Genomic DNA, 24,813 nt, shown 5'->3' with positions numbered 1-24,813 from the left:
CATTTCAAATTTAAATCTACATATAATACATTTAACCAAAATCCATCACAGCACATATTACACTACGCAGTCAACATAGCAGTCTCCGGCCGCAGCAGCCTCTGATTTTCCTCCAGCAGGTTCTGGCACTGGCTCATATTGTCAAGAAGGTGGTCGAGGGTCCAGTGCTTCCTCAGCAGCGCCAGGTCCGTGTGGAACTTGCCGTGGCGCACGCACTGCACGCCGGCGCAGTGTGCCGCGGTCTTCAGCTGGACCCCGAGGTCGTGCACGAGCGTCCACAGGTAGCGGTCGTACTCGTTGATGGCTTGCACCTCTGTTGGTGAATGGTTTTTTGGGTGTTATAGGTAGATGTTTTAGGCGAAAAGTTGATGGTTTGTTGATTAGGAAATTATGATATTTTTATATAATTTGGTTAGTTCTATTTGTAACAGTAAGCAATAGCAAAACAAGACAATCCTTGTTCAATGTTAGCACTGAAAATAGTGCATCAAACTGCCACTTGTAATAGTTTAGTTTTAAAATAATAACACTCACCAAGGGTAAAGTTGGGTGGCTGGAAGTGCACACACTTGATCCCATACAGCACGGGCAGTTTGCCGTTACTTGGCCGGATAACTCCCCGTGACGCCAGCTCGTATGCCGTCTCAGACTCCATGTGTACGCCTGATAGTCTGAGAATTTTGATACAGATAGATAAAGGTAAAAATATGTATATTTGATTCACTTAACTCACAAACAAGGAGGAGAAAGTACATGTGGGAACTAAGTACTTGCATGAACGGTACACTTATATCTCTCTTGCATATCACTGAATAAGAAGTGGCCTCCTTAAGACTAGAGTATACTGAAATATTCAATGTACTTACTCATACATAGTCTTCTGATGAGCGGCCTGCATGTGTGCTACAACACTGTCTATTTTCTCCCGAGTTACGTGATTGTATGTGGCTCTCTCTATGGTCTTCCCATTCCAGAAGTATGTGTCTGTAGCCTTACCAAGCTGGCCGTGTATCTTGTAAGCTCGTATTAACCGTGATGTATTGATTTTGTAAGTTAATCTTGTCCCATCATTTATGCCCAGTACTGTAACAGAAATTAAACTTTTATTACGTACTTAACAGAACAAAGAAATGTTGTGTGATTCCATTCAGCAGCATTCAAAAAAGGGGTTTGGACCCTATTACATCAGAAGAAGATTTTGTGCTTGAACAAAAGCTTGTGCATGGTTAAGAACTGCCAGTTTTGTATATGGTCAAAGAGTGTGTTTCTTGATAAAGTAGAAAAGTGGGGTACTTTTTGCATGTACTGTTAAATTCCGATTGTGTATTGAACTTAACTAACCTAAACTACTTTACATAAAATACACAGAAGAAACCACTCACAGAGCACCCCGCTGGTGAACAGGCCGAGGTGCGCGGCCCAGCTGCAGCGGAAGTCCTCGTGCAGGTACCGGGGGCCGCTCGCCAGCCGGTGGTCCGCGTAGTTCTGTACCAGCCTCACTGACATGGGCTCGTTGGTCGCGCCCACTATCTCCACCCGGGACTCTAGCGGCCGGTCCGGGAGGGCGTTCAGGTCTGCACAGGTGATAAATATAACATTAGATATAATGGGCACAATGTGTTAAATAAATCATATTTGTTTTGTAGTATATGAAATCTAACCTCTACAAAGGTTTGTTATGATCGTATGTTGCACACGGCGTAAAGGGACACATGGCGGCTTGTAAACACAAATTATCCCGTTTAACGCTTTGTAAGCCTGGGCTGCATCTCGTAATTTCACCATGTTTTTTCCTGCTACAGTTAATTTTCATGATTAAAATTAGGCATGTCTCATGTCTGTTTATTTACAAAATGCAGCCAGTCTTGATTGTCAATGTCAAATATTACGCTCTGGCTCTGTAGATACTTCATGTCAACTTCAGAACAATAACGTTTTTGATTATCTCTTTGGTACGAATCGATCGAATGAGTTTCGTTAGCCGCTGATGGTTCCGTTATATGCACATCACTATTCTGTCAAGTAAATTTATCGTTCAATTCAAATCATTCATTCATTCACTCGGCGGTTGGTTGACGTGCGTGATGGACACGAAATTTTGTTGAGTTGAGCGAGCAATGGCCGACAGACTTATTTGATCGAGTTATTGGTTAATTACAGTTATCTACGACGCTGATTGTAACCCGACTGCCTTAGGGCTACTACAGTTTTTACTTTAGTTGAGTGTTTTTGTGTGAATAATCGTGAAGTGTTCAGTGGAAGTGTAATTTGTGCATGGCCATGACAAGGTGGATCGAGTGATTTCTCCCAAAAACTTGTTATGGGTAAGTTGTTTCAGCTGTTTCTAGTCACTCCATGCTTCTATTTTGTTCAATACTATCACAGGTAGGGGATATTGGTGTTTTTCAATGGTACAGCCTTATACGTTACTGCCAACTGGTCTTTGTTTTTATGCTTTGGCTGTAGATAGATTGCCAATGGAATTGTCGTTGTAGTGCACCGTTATTACCAGTTGTCCCTTACCCTGTCTTCATAGAACCTCGACACCACAATATAGATGTAATTATTGCTAGTCTGATAGGAACTAAACAATCTCACTGATGTCATTATTAGTAAATAAGTGAATGTTGTCATAAAGAATGTAATGATCTGCTCCTCGGTCGAGTATGGAAAGCTGTTGCAAACTGAACATTGAGGCTGAAGTTACATTTTGATTGTGAAATGCATGTTTAACACATTCCATGAGTATCATCACCATAGTTACAAATACAATTTATGTTCTACTAAAAATAGGGCAATAGTTTTCTTATCATACATAAGTAATTTAACATTGTTTTACTTATTTTTTTATTTTAAATATAGCTGTTTGATTAATGTAAAAAAATTGATATGAAAAGATACACATACTTGGACTATTAATACATTTATAAGTATGCAGTACGGGCTTGTTCTGATGTGGTTCATTTTGATGGAGTACATTTAGTTGTTATATTATGTGAATGATGTTAGCAGCAGCTAAAAATTGGCAACTCATGGATAAAAGCATTCTGCAAAATAAGACAAGATGCAGAACAAACATCACTCTAATTAATAAATTTTATACCAACTGTATACACAATGTGTCAGATCTCGGCGGCCCACTTTTTGTATAAAATACATGCTAGGTAGTCACATTTGCAATGTGTCCGGGAACAAAGCGGCCCGACATAGTGCTGCTCCTGCTTAAACCCTTAAGCTACATTTCAAGAAGGTGGCATTTAACTAAATTTAGCTGTATTCATGTTATCAATAGATTGTTAATTACTTTATATATTAAAATACCAGCAACCCATTAAATCAAATCTAAGATACCAAAAACCACACTTAAAAAACTATTTGTTGTTTGTACTTTTTACACATTAATTAACTAGAGACTCCCATTTATTGCATAGTTAGTGACTGTGCTCAGACCTTATCAACATGAGGTATTACTAAAACTGCCTAACATTTTTGGGTATACTCTGTGATTATCATTGTATGAGCTATGCTGTACATCATGTGTGTTCTGTTCATACAATCATGTTATCTATGTAGTCATGCTTCAATATGGTGCTGCCATGGTGGTGACTACTTAAACTAAATAACCAGTTTAAATTGGAGACACTAATTTTATTAAATATGCTTTAAGCTAAAGGTACAAGAGATTACCCTCACATTCCAACCTTTTTAGGTCAAAATTGACAAATAATGTTTAGCATGAGCCGCATTTAAGACCTGACATAAATTTGGCATCAGATAAAAAGATAAAGATAAAAATTCTTTATTCGGTGACCAGCACCAGCACACAGCAAAAATACACAAGAAGAAAAAAAAAAAATACACAAAAACAAAAAAAAAAGAAAGTAAAATTATAACAAATAGCCAAAACATCACGCTCACTCACATTGCGGAGCCTTAAGGGCAAGGACGTAGGAGAACTATTGTCACATCTTAAATGCGCCCCATACTAGCCCTTCAGACTCTGGGACCTTTATTCCTTAAGTAATGAGATAATTTTAAGTATGGAGATGAAACACATCAAAATATCTTTTGAAATCATCACGGCGATATCTCTTGCTATTGAACATTATCTTCATACCTCCAGAATCGAAATACTGAATTGACTCACAATCAATTAATTATTGGATGTAGGTATTTGTGTCAGTTTTTTTATTCACCCAATTGTAATACATACAACTCATAAAAATACCAACATGTACCTACTACTGTGAAGTCGTGACGTGATTAAATAGGTGTCTATTCAGAAGTATCATTGGTTGAATTTGGCGGCCATTGCAGCTTCCTCCGTTCATGGCCAGGGTCACTGCTGAGCTTCAATAGCCGCCCGTGTCACCTCGGGGGACCCTCAAGGAGGTTTCAAGTGCAGATCTTTAGCAAACTTATTGAGTAGACACTCATTTGAATTTAACTAATGGAAAACCGAGATGTGAATTGAAAGAAAGAATCGATGTAGCTTTAAGAAAGGGTAAGCTCATTTAAAACATTGCCTACCGTTACACATATTAAATTATAGCATATAAATTATACCTAAACACCCTATCACGACTTTATACATACTTAACTAATAAGAGTAATAAGCTAAACAATCTAGTCTGGAGTGTTTTTTAAGCAAAGGTATGTGTTATTCCAGGGGTTTGAGCCCTAGAAATACTTTGAGCCTCAACGGTCGCCCTCAAGGCCGGCAGTCCGGCACGTCTTGTCCAGCACTATTCAAGATTCAAGGTCTTTCGGCTCCACATAGTTCCTATTCTGGTCATGCCTCAAATTTTACAATAATGGCTAACGTTGGAATTCGTATCTTGGTTCACAAAAACTGTTACGTTACATTATTATTGCTTATTTTATAAGTAAAGTCCATCTATCTATTACTTTTTTAGTAGTAAACTAATTAGGTAAATCTAGTCATTTACCTGAGGTCAGTTAAATCCTGTTTCCTATTACATTTACGTCTGTCTATACAAGTTCATCCATCGTTAGCGTATCGTCTATTCAGGTCGCCTATTTATGAGTAGTAATTCGTTAACTGTGAATGTAAGCTTGGCCAACTCATTACTTCACTGTTGCATTCACCAGGAGGCTGTCCGTCGATCTCTCGCTGAGCTAATCAAGGTACCTCGGCTTAAAACTCTCTAAAGCTGTTGTGAAACCTACGGATTGTGTAAAAGTTGTATCTTGAATACTGATAAATATGATTGAGGCTGTTTGAGAATAATATATGACTGATTCAGATAATGCCAAGTACCCTAAACATCATTAAGTACATAATATCTTATTGTTAAAATATGCAAGCGTCGAACGAACATCTTTTCTAACAATACAAATTGTTCAGCTCAATACGCACGATCATAAGAACCGTCATTATTAACTCTGTCAACTTAATTAGCATACTTGTTTCCGCGTTAACTAAACTAAGTATTTTTAGCCTCGCAGAAAAGTCGGAGTAGTACCCCACGAGACAAACATGCGAGTTTAACGATCCAACGTCCATCGTAACTGATGAAAGTTAAAGAATTCACTCGTTCTTTTCCTGTTTAAGTTGGTGGTCACTCTGCTTGCTTGAGGGTCGACTAAAGCCATTGTATTAATTATTTTACAATACAGAGGGCCTTGTGTGGAATATTTTGAATTATTACTTACTTACTAATATTGGCTTTCCTATCTACGGGCGCTGCGTCGGCGGAAAACCCTTAGCTTTTAGTTCCGCATGTTTAAACACACAACAGGTAGGTATTATGAATACTGTTCAGCCCATTCAAAGTATCCAGTGTATTAATAACACGAGGTAAAGCGAGGTGCGATGCGCACACGAGGCCGGCCCGCGTCCTTTGATTGCCTCACACGGGATCTCCGTGTGCGTACGGTTTCCGCTTTACACACACGCATTTGCAATGTGCTAACGAATTATTCGGAGCTATAATTCATTGCAGCAGCTTGTATGTGGTGTCAGTGAGATGCCTGGAAAGAAATGGGTTTGAATTTTTTGAATTATTTGAATGTTTAATTACAGCAAAAAAATGATGTTTAGATTGTGATAACTTCATAATGCTCTCAATCTTGAAAATGATAATTCTTAGCTTCCTTACATCTTTTCGATGGCTATGGTTTCAAACCATGAATAGTGTACAGTCAGCTTTATTAGTATATATATACTTTTTTACCTTGTCAAACTAACAATCCGCCTATCCATTCAAACAAAGACAGTTTGTGAGCTAAGCTACTATTGAGGCTCCCTACTACACACTACATCTGATCAAAAATCTAAGATCAAATTTCACGTGCCAACTGGCAGACCACGTTGAATCCACTCAGTTTCAGGCCCCACGTCGATAGCGAGACTGAAACTGGAAGCGGTTGTTTAAAAAACAATTCGGTCTTGTTTATAGCTTTCGAGCCGAGGCGATAGCCGCCAAGGCTGCTCGCTTGTGCAACTTTGAGGATAAAAAACTAAATTGGCCGCGTCCGTGAATGCTTCGGTTAGCGTTTCCATGAAGCTATACTTTTGTACATTTTTTGTGACATTACAGGCAAAAAAACAGTGTTTCAGCAGCGCGTTTAGATGCGCTGTCACATCGTTTTTTTGCCGAGCCGCCGCCGCTGTAGTAGGTTTTTTTCTTATATTTTATGCTTAACTTGGCGACATAATGCGTCTTTTTAGGGTTCCGTAGCCAAAATGGCAAAAACGGAACCCTTATAGTTTCGTCATGTCCGTCTGTCCGTCTGTCCGTCTGTCACAGCCGATTTACTCGGAAACTATAAGTACTACAGTGATGAAATTTGATGGGAATATGTGTTGTATGAACCGCTACAAAAATATGACACTAAATAGTAAAAAAAAGAATTGGGGGTGGGGCCCCCCATACATGTAACTGAGGGATGAAATTTTTTTTTTCGATGTACATACCCGTGTGGGGTATCAATGGAAAGGTCTTTTAAAATGATATAAAGTTTTCTAAAAAAACATTTTTCTTAAAGTGAACGGTTTTTGAGATATCAGCTCTCAAAGTCGTAAAAAGTATGTCCCCCCCCTCTATTTTTATAACTACGGGGTATAAAATTCTAAAAAAAATAGAGGTGATGCATGCTAATTAACTCTTTCAACGATTTTTGGTTTGATCAAAGTATCTCTTATAGTTTTTGAGATAGGTTGATTTAAGCTACGGAACCCTTTGTGCGCGAGCCCGACTCGCACTTGGCCGGTTTTTTTAAAGACTATATTTTTCTGAATTTCTTATTATGTTACTGTTAATTAGTTAACATTTTGTAGATGAACTAATACCTTATGAATGTAAGGATTATTGCTGTTTCTATGGAAGAGTATTAAACCTAGCCGCACCGACTTCCTTACACATTTCTCTTTAATACTAGCTAGTTAACGATCTCTCATGTATTAGTTCCTATAGGCGCAAATAAGTGTAGCTGCTACATTTTCCCTTTCGAAGAATTAATAAAAACTAAAATAATATAACGTACTACCAATTTCTCTCAGCACATTTACAGCTATTTCCCAGAAAGTTTCTCGTTCATAGTCCCTGGAAGAAACAGCCCCTCATCGCGTTCCAGTCCGCTTGCAAACGCCAAGTTCGGTAACTTTGCTCGCTACATAAATTGCTGGAATAGCCCGGGCCGTATATTCACCGGCTTTTCCGTTGGGCTATTCTGCAGACAGCGTTATCCTTTTATCCAGTAAAGAGCTGATAACCTACTGACAATAAATTGATTGTTTTTTCGAGTTCGTTTATGATGTACTGCTTTACATCCTGTATAGGTTCCCTTATAATGTATTCTGCATACCAGAGATGTCGTGAACGAAAGAATAAAATATAAATTTCTTGTACAAACTTGACATTTACCGGAGCACATAATCAGTACAGTTGCGTACATTAGCACATAATCGACGGTACACTTGTGTAGAGTCGCGCTCGGTCGTCCGATTGTGGAACTCGACACTTGAACAAACATGCATTGTGACGTCACACGAAGCGCGCTGCCAGCCCACTGCCACCCCAATTCACCTTCGGGCTCGGCTTCTGCTAAATGTACCTACTCAGTATCTTATCTACTCACTACTTAGTCTAACATTCTAAGATATTGAAATTACTTGATTCAATTAGAGACTTCCTGGAGAATGTTTCCTGTGTGTCTCTGGTGAGAATATTGAGAGAATTTCAGCTCCAACTAAGCCGTAATAATTATAGTTTTGAAAGGAAACATCAGCTGCAATGTTTACCAATGCATGTTACATCAGACGAGTGTTGGTTACATAAAGTCCAGACGGCATTAGCGGAATGGCCCCTGACTGAACAATCGCGCTAAATGCTCGTGTTCACTGTTCACTGATCAGCGATCACTTGTTATGGAATCAGCAACATTACAACACGTCATCGCCGCCTCACTGACGAAATGTAGGCACAATCATCATAAATTATGAACATTCTATTATTTCAATATATTCACTATTTAAGCCCAAGTACGAATATCAAATAAATAATATGGTATGGTATGGTTCAGCGCCAAAGCGTCTTATATTATCACATAATAAGAGATACCTCATTCAGTCTGTATTTATTGATAAACCTCTTCATGTACGTTTATCATTTAATTGAGAAAAATTGGTCTTTTCGGGAAATAATGTGAGCAAAATAGTATTTATATTTTTAAAATATACCTGCGCCAGTTAATTACTACTAACGAATGCATAGTAATAAAATACTCTGTATTTCTTGCGAACAGCTGTAAGTGTAGGTCACTGTCAGTAAACCCAGTTCTCCTAGATATCACATGACAGTGGCAAGTGTCGTGTGTCGGTCGCATTTCCCCGACCTTGTCGTTTACGCTTTCTTACTTCGTGCGTTCCGTGCGCGCTGGCCTTAAGTATTCCCAGTACCAAGGTATATATGCGTTAAGGTAAGGCCTAACATGAAGGCATCGACTTTAAATACAGCACCCAAAACTGTGGCACAAGGAATTTTAAGTTTCGACTTTTTACAGTAGTACTAAATTTAACATTTGTGCCTGACAAATATCTAAAATTTTCCAATGATTATTGATTCGAAATAGCAACATTATGAACCAGATGATCTCGGCCTTCAGTCGCAACTTGACACAGATATAGTTCTACAATTCTGCAATCAGTGGCCACACGCCGCCGCCGCCGCCGCCGCCGCCGCCGCCGCCCGGCAGCACCTGATTGTGTAGATAACTGTTGCTACTTGACTACTTGACATTGGACAGTGTACTTCTCAATTTCAGGTTATGTATGGCATTTTCAGACCTAGTAGAAGTTATCGGAGACTCGGTAATGGTACGGTACGCAATTTGCAATAATATGGCGAGTCTAAAAAACACTGTCTTCAAAAGTCTATATATATCACTCTATGTATTTTGATTTCAATGAGTTTAGAACACAAAAGTTACAATCTGTAAAAATAATATGAATGAAAGTTAACTACTTATCGGTAGCATTCACATAAGATTTTAACCAGCCCTTGCGGGCCTTCTACGTTTGCTACCGTGTATATGTCGAAGGCATCTGGTTGAATCTCCTTTTTGGTTGAATCCCTAGCCCGTTCATTGGATGGCGATACTCAATTGTATGACTAGGCCGAACGTTCATTGTACAAGCGTCACAAATGTCCAACTAGTTAGCTGACGTAAAATCAGTCAGGTGGTGAATAAAACAAATATGGCGAACAGCTGACACAAAAAGCACCTATATTATTAGTTTTTTACAAATAAATTAGCTTTAAAGTGCGTTATTTGTGTTAAAATAGTGTGACAACATGGATTTACCTATTATTACGCCGCGGGCAGATAGTTTCAAAGAAAATATTGTAGCGAAACTGGATAATTATGAACGACAATATGAAGGTACGTTTATTGTTATTGTTTAGTTAATGAGTTAATGTGAGATGAGAGCTCTGTAACATAGTCTTTTTGTTGACTCTTATCTGGTCATGTTCACCCTAATCAGAAGAAATTAGAAATTACAAAGTTGCTATACTATATCCCATTCAACGACTTCGCTGAATGACGTTCAGTCAAGACGTCGAACGTTACAATCAACGACTTGACGAGTTGTTCTTTAGTCATACAACTGAATAGCGCCATCCAATGAACGGGCTAGCGGTTCGATCAAAAAGGAGATTAAACCAGATGCCTGCGACATATATATATATATATATATATTCTTTGTAATTTATTTTCTATGCAATTATTAGTTAAGTAGTATATTAATTAAGTAATCATCCACATATTTTTCTTACTATACTTTTTACCGTATTTTTAAAAATACGAACTAAAAGCTTATTGACGTGGCCAAATCCATAATCCGAGTAAAAACGTTAATCTCAAGAGCAAAGATAAAATGTTGGGCATCGACGCGACGGCGGCCGGTAATCCCTTCTAGGACGTCGCCGCTTCGGCTCAGCTCCTTCATATAAAGGCTTAAGTAACGGCCTTAGGCACAGTTTCTCAATTGCGTAAATCTAATTAAGTTATCATCATCAGGTGTGTTTGGATTCAATTAAATTTGATGTAAATTGAGCGACTGCCCTGGGGTGCGCGTGTCGGCCTCTGTAAAATTAAATGAGAATTCAATATTATCGAATAACGATGACGTTGTGTGTGCGGTATACTAGCTACCATGTGCCCTCGATGTACCTATGTGTTACCGTAATGAAATACACATTCATTATACTCCAAAAATAACCTTGATAAAAGTAGTATCTGCCTAATATTAAGTTGCATAAAAAACCAGAAATAAATAAAAAGTATTTCAAAACACTCCTTCGATTATGATAACGTTGGGACAGCGAAAAAACTGGTCGAATCAAGAACAAGTAATCACAAATCAAGACGCCCGTTAGACTATATGCACAAAGACACCCGGCGCAAGCGAAATTCATTCTTATGTCATACAGACTAGAGTTGCCAGATCTAGACTAGTTGTTGTTGCGAGGAGCGCCGCTTGACCCTGGGTAGTTGACCCTAATAAAGTTTGCACGTTGGTGAATTTGACACTGTGTCTATTGCGGGTTGCGAGTGTTGTTGCGACTGATGACGATGACGTCCAAAATTCGGTTTACACTATAATTATTATTTTTTGTTTTCCTTGTAAGTACTCTAGCTTACACGGGGTTAAGAAAAACAATAAGTATTGAAACCTAAAATACATACAGGGTGGAAATTTGTAATGCCAACTGAAGGGGAATACTCTTAATAAAGTACTTAACATGTGTACATACGTACATATCATTATAAAAAAAATAATTAATAAAAAACAGAACCCGTCCATTGGTTAAAAACTCACTCTCCTTTGATGATCCCAACTCTGAAAGTAACCAGTAAAACTAAGGCCAATTGCCTTTTTTTGAAAAACTATCTAGTAGACTGTTCCTATCGTATGATTTATGTGTACTAGTTCATATTAATAAAGAACCCCGGCGGGGTCCATGACCTTTCAGCGGAATTGTTCAGCCGGGTCGATGAACTTGTTCTAGATCTAGACTGATAGATAGAGTCCTATTTGTTATCCTAATTGTAGTTTTTCTCTATGCGTTATGTATGTAGACGATCCATTCCAGTTTAGTGGGCTAATCGCGTCCTTGCGTGATGCGATATTGTATCAAAATTCCATAATTATGTCAATTAATGACTGTAAATCAATGCTATAAATCGATCTTTTGAGCTGCAGCTGGCTGCTTAGCGATTAAATAACATAATGACCAAATTTTGCCTAGGCGTGCGCTCCTAGCTTACATTTGTATTTGTAATAAAAATATTTTTATAATTTATAAACCCAAAAAAAGCGTTATGAAATATTTATTGAACCAGTATAAAATACCTTACACATTTCAATTCAACAAGTTTACGTTGCGACCCTTTAATCCTCGTGTCATATAACATTTATTTGGGTAAACGCACCCTATTGGGTGCAGAGTATTCTGATAAAAGAGCCGAACCTATTACAATATTCATTTTAGACATCAATTCTTTCAACACATAACGGGTTTATGTTCGTATGTTCTACTTCATCGCCGGTGGTACCGACCGACCCTACCCTCCATATAATATTAACAAATGTACAGCCCTGGCATTAAGATTGATTTTTAACCCCCGACGAAAAAGAGGGGTAAGTATTATAATCTAACATGTCTGTGTATCTGTCTGTGGTAGCGTATCTCAGAAACGGCCCAACCGATTTTCTATTTATTTTTTTGGGCTATATGTAGGAAATATATAATGTTACCCCCCAGTGTTCTCACCTATATTTTATCAAAATCGGCGTAGCCGTTCAAAAGTTATGCTTGTTTTAGTGTTGAATGTAGGCGGTTTTCAACGTTGGTTAGATCGATTTTCAAAACAAAAAAGTGTTTAATGATTTATGTTAGTAGCAGTCGTAATCTAACAGGGTAGGCGCCCCATTAGTGGATTGTCGATACGATAATGTGCGATGATGAATTCGACACTGACACGCTAACTGAGCCATTCAATTATTGAGCGGTGAGCGGCGCACACTGGGCCGAACCGCCTACGCGGTATCACAAAAATTATCACTTAGATTTCGTTGTTAGCTATATTTTTTACGGATGGTTTAATAAATAAATGATGCTCTCATTGATTAACGGTGAATGGAACGGCAACTATCTGTGTCTCTGCAGAAGGAATCATTTACTCTGAAGCACTTAGTGCCAATTTCACCATTCTCGGTTATCTAACCGACAGGGATTGATTTATAAATTAAACGTCATATCCATATAAAATTCATGACAGATGTGTCAAAAGTTAACCATTACACTTAAAGTTAGGTCGACTTTGCCAGGCTGTGTGATTTTAAAAAACTGGTGGTAAGTCAAGCACACGTGGGCAATAGATCACGGGATAATCCGACATTAGCCCTCAAACATTCACTAAACAGTTTAGGTTATAAGTACATAATATTTTATATAAGCTACTGTCGTAGCACAGGCACAGTGTAAACGAGCCCCTATGTCCGTAATTAACGAACGGAATTCGCAGTTTGAACAAAAACGCTGTCGAAGGAAATGTATTACAGGTATTAAATGCAAATGTTGGTTTCCCGACATACGTCATGTTGCGGCAACGCGGGCGGCACGCGACCCACTGCGCGGTGCGTATGCAGCGCCGGCGGTGGAAATGTACGGTGCACGCGATGGACGTGGCGCAATGGAATATCCCCGCAGGATCTGCTTCCTGGATGAGGACGCGGCCTAAACACATAGAGCCTTACCACAAAAACTTAGACGTAGGTATTAAACAGATGTTTAGCGCTGTCAAACGCCTACAAAATCATTCAAATTTCGTTTTAAACACTAGTTAAACAGTATTTAAAGTTTTTTGCAGATATTTTTTAGTACTGATCGTCAAATATGCCAATCTATGTATAGGTCTATCTCTTTTTTAACTTTCTTGATGACACCTCGATGTAAGTTCGAATAACATTGCAAGATATACGCAAACCCATTCACATTGAGATGCCTCGCAGCGCATCCTAACGGTGAAGATGTCATTTACAAACCTGACCTTTACAAAGTATTCGCGTGCACCGAGCAGGCCGACCCTTCTACTGGAGAAGTGCACCCACCTTGTGTAGTTTATTGACAACAAACATGTTGAGAAATTCTTGGTGGTAGATTCATAATCTAAGTTGAATGTTACGTTGAATAAATGATATTCTGTTCTATTCTCAAACCATGTTTTGCTTATATTTAGACTTTAACGAAATAGTCGTTCAGCTATTTAGTACCTACTCAACAGACATTTTCTAAAACAGCCTTCTTACTTTCTTGTTGTACTCGTACATAACATACGTTCTCCTATTTGAACTTTTAACGCCAGACCCCATATTTTATAGCGTCCACTCCAAGTTCTTAGTTACACCTGCAGTAACTACGTGCATGTTCCGACTTATATTCTACTATTTGTTTGTATTTAACCACCGGCAAAAAGTTATCTGTGTGTGTGTATCTGTCTGTGGTAGCGTCGCTCCCGAACGGCTCAACTGAATTTCGATTTGTTTTTTTGGATCATAGTTACCTAATGTTACCTCGAGTATTCTTAGCCATATTTTATCAAAATCACCTAGCCGTTCAAAAATCAAAAGTGACTTTTAGTGTTAAATAACATTGTGGTTTTCAAGTTTGCCGAGTCACTGTTTAACCCAGGGTGGAACATGCACATGTACTTTCCCCTGCGGTCGGTCGCGGTCCAACAGACACATTATACTTCGCTTTTCCATGCAGCGCCGGCGCAGACACTTTTACTGAACAACCACAGATATATCTGTTTTCATTATAATGGTTGTGGCTAGTGATTGTAGAGTAAATAGCTTCCTTGCTTATGTGTTGGTTCTTTTATCTGATTTCGTATGTGCCATTCTGCACATAAAAATATTTAGAACACATAAATAATGAATTCAAGTTTGCAGACCGAATGGCTGCGGGCAAACGTGTGAGTAATCTTATTTAATAATTAATTGGCAGTGTTTTAATGAGTAATAAATTATTAATGTATGTAGAAGATAAGACAGTTTTAGCGGTGCTTCCTTTCATTATGAAATAACTATGCAAATGGCAAGGAAGTGAGGAGGGTACAGAGCGTATATTATCTCGACCTTTGCAGACTTTATACATTGTATACTTATCGGATTGCGCCTTCAAAATGTATAAAGCTAATGAAGATAATCCTTTGAAACGTTCGCTTTGAGCATCCGCCTTTCAGAAAGTGAAGTGTCGGAAATGATCGCTGCATTTCATTGTTCAAATGATGGTTATGTAACTGAAACAGTGTATGACAAATGTACAGATTACCTTGATATATAATTTTATGTTTTTTAACAAATAAAAAGATTATAGTTCAGGGTGACAAATTTGGTTAAAAAGATTGTACTTTAGGTTGAACCTAGTAAATCCTTAATACGAATATTTGAAGAGAAGGGGAAAAGCTCTTAACACTGTTCGCTCCTTTAAGTCCGTGTTTAATAATATAATATATGTTGATGATTCATTTATAATGATTACTTAGCACATTTCAGTAGAATATGCGTGCATGCTAAATTACGCCTAATTGGCGTCCGGATTGAATTAAACAATTTTATTTCATAAATAATTTATCAGTCTCGTGAAAATGAAAATCAACGAACATTTTGGAATTGCCATGTCTTATTATTAAGATTACGGGTTCATTTAGATGTTCAGTGACCGTAGGTTTACTCTAACATTACAAAAACTGACGAACGAGAGCTGCTATCGGTACGTTTTATGCAACGACTCTATCAGTCGTGGTTAGTTAGCTAGAGGGCCCCCAGTGCGGAGTGCGGGTCAGTCGAGGACTGTCGAGGAGTGGTCGGATCTACCAACAAATAATACAAAAAATAGTTTCGCTGTGAGCTCACAGCTGTGACGAATGCGTTTTTTCCTAGCCACTTATCTCAGAAATCTTTCTAAACCACAATTTTTTGTACAGTTTTTACTTAATAGCCGAGCATAATGCATGTTTTGCACAAAGTGTCGTAAAAACGTAACACAAACATTAAGATGCCATTTGAGTCTGATAATGAGTATCTCTCGTCGCAAACAAAATAGGATTATGTGCTTCCACTGCTTCCGTTACTTAAAATGATTATTTTTAATTCAATTACATTTCGGGGTTACCCACGCTTAAAATTATAGACTGTGATTCGCAATTGTGTACCTACCACATATAGCATCAGCTGTTCTTCAAAACATACAACTTTTTTTTGATTATTGGATATGTTCACTTCGTACAAAAATTTTCGTACAAATTTAATACAAAGACGACTATATTAAAAAAGAAGCATACGTCAGTCACACTTACTTACTCCACCCTCGACCTCGCCACAGCCTGTAGCGCACGCGTTAACGATATTACAAGGAAGGGGGATCCCCTTATCTACCCTCAGGCGCGGTAAGATATGACGTCACGCTCGACGGCGTGATAGCGCTGCCTGTGCTATACCAAAAAAAAGGTTGCGGTTTGGTTGACTTTCAAGTATTACATAAATAAACATAATGTTATGTATATTTATTTCCATTTCTTTTGGTCAGTAGAGATCACTTGAGTAACCAGGTAAATTAGTAACTTCAACTCTATATTCATCACTATTATTACTTAATCAGAAGCTTCGTTTGAAATGTCCGAATAATACGAAAGATTTCATCAACATATTGAGTGTTCAAGTGATGATTGATTTTTAAAAGTCTTTATTATCATAAAAATAACAATGGATATTTGTACATACCAAGACACAGTCAGGGGCATACAGCAGTGAAAATATTGGGATATAACCAAATTGTTTACACAGACACCATGCCTATTGCAACATTACGCATTAATTATTACTCACTACTAAGTAGGTAAGTATTATAATTCTATTAAGGCTTATTACACTTTATATTGTTATCACTAAGTCACAGATTATGTTCACTTTGTGTAGTTTACATTTTAAGCATTTAAAACTATAAATAAAACACCAAATTAAAACTATTAAATAGTTGCAGGTAGATTAGCAAAATGACGGTGGTCGCAACAAACAGCATTCAAACGGCCGGTGCGTCATCACTGTTGAGAATATAGTGATGGGGTAATCTGTAACTATGATATGTCGATTTATAAGATAGGTTGTGTAGTCGGGATCTTCCAATTAACGATATGAGTTTATTAGCATGGTTGTAGTGGTCAAGTGATGATAACCACTACGCTGTCCAGACGAAGGTCCTCGGTGTCAGTTCCGATTGAGGCTCCGTCAATGGGGGCTAACGCGTGTGAATTTGCCGCTAGGGGCGCTGGTGTTGACTCAGGTCAAGTGACATTTTACTTTTCATATAATTTGTTTGGCGGGCTTCGTGATAAATTATATTAAATAAATAAATAAATAATTTTCATTTATTTTAATTCGTTCATTTCCCTGTTGAAAAGTGATCTCTTTTTGCAAAATTATCGCAAATATGGATTATTTGTCGTTGAAAGCTGAATAATTAAGGAAAAGGGGCGCAAAAATAAGCAGTCTCAAAGAGCAGCTAATTCCGAGGTTAGTTTGTTTACTGTTTACAAACTTCTTTTTTACGAAGTGTATGCTTGTTTGCTTAGGTAACAGCTATGTTTTTTCTTTTTACAGACACCAAGACTATGACCGTAACAGTAACTTGGTTGGAAACGTAGAGGACAGCATCATACAATAAAATGATTCAGTGTATACTTACTGTTGAGTGGCCTTCAGAAACTTTGTATAGCAGTGTGAACACTAATAATTAAACTCCAGATCTACATAGATATTGTCACCAATGAGTACTTTGGAATTTATGTACAATGTATACCATCGCTCTTACGGTTAATTAAAACATCGTGATAAAACCTACACATCTAGATTTCCGAACCCACCAACCTGCAGAGGACCAGCGTGGTAGGAAATGGTCCAAGCTTAGGAGTGGAGTTTAGACCTTAAGGCGATATGCACAAAGGCTCCATTCGAGTGAGCCAGGTGCAGGTACTGACACCCCCACAAATAATAGAATACTTATGCCCGTTTTCACCAAGACATCCTGAATTTTAGGAAACTTTTAACTCATTTTAAGGATCTCCTAAGCGTAGAATGGTTTTCACCACTGACGAACTGTCACTTAAATCCGTTAGGGACTTCCTAAATTTAGGAGGTGGAATTTCGGCCTCTTAAAGTTAAGTGACAGTTTTTTTGTTTGCAAATATACTTCTAGATACTCAAAATTAGGTATATTGATGCGATTGAGGCTATAACATTAATTACAGATCGTGTATTCGTCCACGTTATTACGTGAGAGATGCCGAGAAACAGCATTGTACCAAAAAAAAAATATGGAGTAACAACTTGTATAACTACTTGAACATTTTTGGAAGGTTCAGATTAACTAAAGAAAGTGTCCTTTTCCTGCTTAAATATTGAGTTCCAGGATTAATAATACCATTGTGATTTGGGTGAAAATATTTATTTGATCTAAATAAAAACATATTATATTATTACACTAATCCACACTCTGTTCCACCATTGAATCAGTTGCTAATGATATTGCACTATGCCACTTCTTCTTCAAGTTCCGTCTCCTAGAAGAACAGAGCAAAGCGAAGGTGGATTTTTTCAAAATCAAGTCTAGTTTCAAGAAAATAATTGTCCGCGTTTTCTATTTTCCGCCATTGCTTCTTGCACTTTATTGAATTATACTTCTTCTCTTTTGGAAGGATAAAATACCATTTTCGGTTTCTTATTTACAAACAAAACATAATAAATAAGGCGATGTCAACAAATATTATACTTTTAAAAGCATAGACAGTTGACTAACAGCCAATGTTGACAGCAAAATGAATGAATGAAATTGAATCGGTAAAAAACATCACTAGTATTTAGGTGACGGATTGCTAGGGAGCTCTTAGCTTGGTGAAAATGAATTTACGTAGGTAGTGGATTTAAGAAGTCTCTTAGCTTAAGAAACTTTTAGTAATATGACTGTTTAGGATGTCTTGGTGAAAACGGGCATTAGTATACTATACTACCATTATTTAGTTTCAACTAACAACTCAACCAGCATTCATTGTGTGGATTACTAATGTGTTATATTTTTTGTATAGCAGTGTGTTTAAACGGAAAGGATAAATAAAAGTTAAATCAGTGTGTAATTCTTTTATTTTTATTGTATTTATTAAATGCCTAATCCTTATTTACATTATGTTCTTTCTGAAATTGGTTATAATGATTTTCACAAACACGAGATTGTCGGATAATAATTATTTCATAAGCCACTGTTTTAGAACAGTTTTATCACTTGTTAACATAAGTCCTCCTTTTCTTTCCGAACATAACGGATCTACACTACATTGCGGCATAGTAACTCGATGTGATGATAGTTATTTTATAATTAATAAGCTTATAAGATTCAAAATTTTAAAACTTTATTTCGCGCCAATTTGATACAGTCTCCTTTGATAAGTTTGACAGCTATGGTACCTCTTGACCTCGGTCGACAGTGGCGCCAACTGGTGAGCAAAAAAACGGTAGTCCCCATTGCGCTCCCACTCTGCCGCGACCTGCGACCCGCGACCCGCGACCGGCACCTCGCTCACTCACTTGCCTCGTGTCGCCAGCGCCAATATGGACGCAGTCTCGGTGTAATGTGTGCTGAAATGGATTTATGATTAGTTTAAGTGTTAGGGTTGAATACATCTTAACTATAGGAACGGCTCTTAAATTTACAGTATGTAACATTTACTAAAATTGAAGTCTCTTATGTAGGCATAGTTTTTTGTTACATAAATCATAGACTATTGACACCTAAAGGTTAGGTCACATTATTTGTGAGGTTAATTGTCAAGTAATAAAATTTTAGGATCTAACTATAGCCCATACCGAATGTCTAAACTAGCCTTGATCCTGAATGCCCTGACCCCGAGTTATGTATAAAGATTCAATTGTAAACTCAAAGATTACGCTACTGTATTTTCCTTCTACTCTTAATTCTAAGAATGCAAGAGTTAATCCGTGACTGCAATTCATTAATCATTAATTCATGTTTATGTTAAAAAGTCAGCTCTAATCCACAGACCTTGCTCAGAGCGCATTAAAAGAGTCTTCGTAGACCTTTTTATGATTTCTGTTACATATTTTGCTAAGTTTCAACCACTCTACCTATGTCACTAATATTCAATGACGATACGTCTTGGCCGGATTGGTTTCTATCACTCGCGTCCAATCAATCCAGATGGAAGTGTTGTCTAAAAATCCACTTTTCAAAAAATTTCCTCAATTTGCAATAGAATCGAGTAAATGAGGTGAATGTCACCGCCACGGCCTGGCACAGTCGGTGTTATCTGGTCTCCGGACGCCGGTGTCTGGAGCCGACTGCTGCCGATAGCGCTGACTCACGGCTAATGGCGCCCTGATGAGCTGCCTCTGCTGATGAGGACACCCATTAGCGTGGAGAAACCTATAACCCTTTTTCTGTACTTTTAGGTAAAATCTGGTCCGATATCTAAGCTCTGTCATCTGTAGTGATGCCATTGGTAAATAAAGGGTTCAATGCAATAATGAAATTAAATAGCTGTATGCTCCGGCCGACTAATAAATTCATGCTTCGAAAATTTCGCGATCAAATTGAGCACAATCGGTACGAAATTATTGTGATTGTAGGAGGTAATTTATTGGAAATAATTCGATAATATGAAATGATTGGAATGCATCAGGCTATGTGCTGCCTTCGTGCGAGTAATTGTTATTTACATACGTTGTTACATGCCTTAAATTATGTACTTATGTGGTATAAAAGTAAAAATAAAGAACATTACCATTTATGTTAATTACTTAGATAACAGTTTATGAACTTAGCTTTCTGCCCCTCACATTTCCATAATCACCCCTCTTGTTTTGATTACACAAAAACTGCCTAAACAAGGTGTCGCTCCGCTGCACAGCTCAATTTCCCTAAGTGGGCTCTTCCAAAGACGTCATTAAACTAATCACCAGAGGCGCTCCTCAGGCCGCCGTAAAAAGACTCAAGTGTCTGGCGCGCCGCCAGCTCCGCCAGCCGCGGTAATGGTCCAGCGAGGAGTTGCCCGTACTGGCCTCTGACAGGCGGATTCCTCGTCTAATCAACAAGATGAATGCCGGTTGAAATGCGCGTGCCGGTTAATAAGTTATAGGTGTAGGCTAGTGTTAGCTATTTTTGGCAAGGCCAACTGATTTCCTAATTGATTGGTTTATAGGAAGAATACTTTGAAGCAATAGTTAATAATGTTTTTCTTTTGTTACAGATAAATAATGGTGATCTTCCGTGACAACCATGACTTTTTAGGATTAAAAGTACTTCTAGTCTTTCCATTATTTTGTAAGTATTTTATCACACAACTTCTTAAAGTATCAACTGTTATCTATCTACCTCTACCTATACTGTTGTTTGAACGAATCCAAAGTTATTCATGTAACTTTTACAGCGCAAATATCATCCGTCAGACATTATCAAATAGATAGAGAGATTCTTTGTTGTTTCGCAACGATGTGTGTGCGCCACGTTTCAAGTGTGTACTCAGCGATACGCGTGACGCCGCCGCCGCGCCGCCCATTGTGCAGCGCCGTGATCGATATGAACCTTAGATTATCAATATACGAACTAGATGGTTTGTCACATCACATGTACCAATTCAAAGTCACAAATATTCTAACCGAACTAATTCAAAATAAGAGCTCATGAGTAGAAGTGGGAATCTATCGACACGTTTCTTTTGCACTGACACTTAATCTAGTTCTATTAAAATATCGTTGATACGAACCATGCCTTTCCCCGCAGGCTCCGCTGGACGACGGCAGCTATGAGACTGAACACACGGCCGTCCACCACACACAACAGCTACAAGCTTCATTTGCGTGTGCCTTCACATGTGAAGTGAGGCGGATGGTGCAGCATGGCGTTCATGAGCAAGAAGAAGCGATACAAGTTCGGCGTGCAGGTGTGCCTCGAGGAGCTGACGGAGGTGCCCTTCGTGTCCGCCGTGCTGTTCGCCAAGGTGCGCCTGCTGGACGGCGGCAGCTTCCAGGAGCACTCCAGCAGGTCAGATTTTTCGTCTTAACAACTTTATGGTCATCACCGAGGGTATTTTTATACAAACCGAGCATTGTTCTAGCTAACCGGAGGCATGCATGCCTCGCCGAGTCGTGTGACAGAACGCGGCTATTTGGTAGGGCCCTTTCTGATACTTTGTTTTGTGTGTAGGACATTCAACGCAACCTCTTATAGTTTCCGAACAATAATAGTAGCTTAACTCACTAGAATAGGTCGGAATGCTTCCAGACGCTATCTATTGGTCGCCCTCCAAATGTCGATTTTAGGAAAAAGGATGAAATGCTATTTTTACAGGAAAATTCGGTTTGTAAAGATACTCCAAAGAAGAAAAGTACATAAATAGCTTGTTCAATTCTTAAAACGGTGACATAAGAAATGAGCAAATTCAAGTAATATCCAAATAGAGAGTTAGGGACTAAGCACAGTCCAGCCCCGGCGGCGTGCAACCGCACTTGACAGCTCAAGTTCGATAAATTGCGGAAAGCCGAGAAAGAGAGTATGTTAATATACCTAATATTAATTTGTCTCCATTATGGTGAAAGACATAACTGCCCTAACCATGATATTAAAATTAAGGTGTTTTCGGGGAAACGTTGATTTCCCATTTCATTTTTGTGACAGGATGACTATGTATACGAGTATGTATACATTTTCGCATGGCTAGCATGAAGATGAATTCAGCCATACATTTCCAATCCACTTAGTGGGCATACATTGTTATTGATTTAGGATCACGGGTCGCTAAGCGGGCATGTCCGTATTGTCCATTAAGGGGATTGCTGTAATAATCATTCTGTTTTGATTGCCAGAAATAATACTGTAAGTTAATATGCTATTAGCAAAAAGTGTGTTGGTAATTATCTAATCCTTGATAGCTCTATTTATTTCTTCTCATAATAATGATTGAGGTAAATATTTACTCAATGTTAAAATTTTACTAGCCTTGCATAAACTAATTTCCTCGTGTATAGAATAGAAGCAGGACCTACACATTAATGAGAGATGCTCGTTCGCTAGAGCATCCTTGAAGGCTGACATTTGCCGGCTGGTGAACGTCGGTGATATTTCAACGTGATTCGAACGTGGAAGTAATTAGGAGCGTGTGCAACCAGTCTCCGCTCAAAGCTGGCTTCTGCCTCGCTACTTCTAGTCACATGTTTGTAAGTACCTTACCGTGTACAAACTGTTCCTATAAGCTCCATGCCAGAGATATTCAGTTTCGGGACTGTCTATTAGGCTTTTGATTACTGTACGACCTCGAAATGAACTTTTAGATCAACATTTGCAAAACCGATTTTGTTTATCATATTGCACAATTTGTTTAAGAGTTTCAATATACAAACGGACGTCCAAACAATAAAAAGACGAGTAGTAACCATATCTTTTATCAGCACTATCTTTTGCTACAGAATCTTGAAGATAAGTTACAAAATAGCACCACGAACTTATCTCAACATGAATGCACCTAAGTGTTCGTTTTGAAACCAAAGATGTACATACACGTTCCTACTTACGTACTGAGGAAGTCTAGACTACAGAGAGCATTATGAGCAGTCAATAGATTGGCAGTAAATGGGCAGGTCCTGTGGGCTCCCCCCAGGAATGCGGGCGCGTCCGCCGCAGCCGCCGCCGCCGCCGCCGCCGCTCGCAGCATGACCTCGTGTGAGAGGAACCTACAGTTCAGTACTGCAGAGTTGCATTATAGTGAGGGTTCCTGAAGCAAGTGCATAAAGTCTTCGTGGGACTTGTTGAGGCGTTTTGTACATAGATTCCGGAGCAAAATATAATATGGGCAAATTGTATATTTTGAAAAACAACTGTTATTATTTATTACCGATTTATGTTCGGATGTTATGTTATTACCTATGTTGTTATATTATGTTCAATTGTTGTCAAGTACACTTGTACCGCCATACTAGCATCTGCCCGCAGCCGCCGCGCGCTGCCGTGCAATAAAGATATCGTGTTGCGAGTCACTTGCGCTAAATGAATCTTCCCTTGATCCAGTTACTATCACTTGGATTGGACAACGACTTGATTTGTTGTTTACATTTTGTAATGGTACTTATCTGAATTATGTACCTTAGATCCTCCATACGATAAATAAAGTTAGCTTGACAAAAATTTTATATTATGTATTCCGTAATGACGTCTGAAATCCAGGTAGGTAAAACTCCAATATTTTCATAGCAATCTTTACTTCCATACATTTATCTGAGCCATGCTTTTACTTTGTCGTGTAAAAGTGTAGATTTCCGGACGTATCCTTTCTATCAAATAGATCCAGCAGTAAATCTGCATTAGCAAGTCTTAGAGGAAGTTGGCTAGTTGACTCGATTGATGGCTGGCGCTGGCGAGGGGGCCTGGAATGCAGGGGGTTAGACTAGCTTCACAAAATAACCAACGAAAGTTGTCGTTCAATACAATGAGATAGAGTCGTGATTAGCGCAGAAGCGTTCCGAAACATAGTTTTTCGTATTCTGGAGTGTCCCCCAGTCGCATTCTGGGAGTCCCGGGCGGCAGGAACAGGAAGGCGCTTCCTCTCCACGTGTTCTATATGTACATCTAGCTATAGCCAGTTTATAGCTGACATATTAGCTCTCCTATTGACTGATCGCCGCGCGTCGTAAACTGGATGAAATTGACGTTTTACGAGTATGGATGTGCGATGGGTACTACGTTTCGGTCGTTCTTAGGGCGCCAAGGATTCATAAGTTATGGCTCGTACTGTATGAGCAATATGAGTATACTGAATAATAGTCTGTAATGATAATGTACTTATGCAATCTAAATGAGCGCTTTTATCGCAAGTTTACTGTGGTTGTCATAAAATAGTATAAAATGGGCTGAACAAGTGAACACTAGCATATAACATACAGTATAAAATTCTTAAACAGTTACATCATTGGCAACAGCAGAGGCTAAACGTAATCTCATGAAATCCTGGATCAATACACCCGCCAACGCATCGTGACACCGCGCTCGCGTCACTCGCCAGGGGCCACTCTCGCTTGCGGAAAACTAATACTTGGAACGCTGCTAGGTCTATCTCGTAGTAATATATACCGATTGAATAACAGCTCTTGTTTGCTTGTTTTTTGTCTAGCTAAAGTAACCCTCCGTGTCGTGCGACCTTGCGGCTGAATCACAGATGCGT

The 24,813-nt window shown here is 38.6% G+C and overlaps 2 protein-coding genes across 2 annotated transcripts in view; one reads left to right on the top strand and one right to left on the bottom strand.

The window, feature by feature from the left end:
- Window positions 1–2: 2 nt before the first annotated feature.
- On the bottom strand, window positions 3–1,853 carry LOC105393065 (pseudouridylate synthase TRUB2, mitochondrial). The gene is made up of 5 exons (XM_011564778.3): window positions 1,662–1,853; window positions 1,383–1,574; window positions 867–1,083; window positions 535–671; window positions 3–313 (listed from the first exon to the last, which is right to left on the bottom strand). Exons 1-5 carry the CDS (start codon window positions 1,783–1,785, stop codon window positions 63–65), a joined length of 921 nt encoding a protein of 306 aa, XP_011563080.3. The 5' UTR covers window positions 1,786–1,853; the 3' UTR covers window positions 3–62.
- Window positions 1,854–2,057: 204 nt separating this feature from the next.
- Window positions 2,058–24,813, top strand: part of LOC105393064 (protein FAM102A) — a 49,277-nt gene continuing 26,521 nt past the window's right edge. Inside the window, exons 1-3 of the mRNA XM_048626016.1 lie at window positions 2,058–2,324; window positions 20,851–20,924; window positions 21,384–21,644. Of these exons, the coding sequence (XP_048481973.1) occupies window positions 21,499–21,644 (146 nt within the window). The 5' untranslated portion in view covers window positions 2,058–2,324; window positions 20,851–20,924; window positions 21,384–21,498. The remainder of the gene's footprint in view (window positions 2,325–20,850; window positions 20,925–21,383; window positions 21,645–24,813) is intronic.

Source organism: Plutella xylostella, chromosome 15 (assembly GCF_932276165.1).
Source record: "Plutella xylostella chromosome 15, ilPluXylo3.1, whole genome shotgun sequence".
NCBI classification, from domain to species: Eukaryota; Metazoa; Arthropoda; class Insecta; order Lepidoptera; family Plutellidae; genus Plutella; species Plutella xylostella.
The sequence above is the reverse complement of the archived record's forward strand: the minus strand, read 5'-3'. Positions and strand labels throughout refer to the sequence as shown.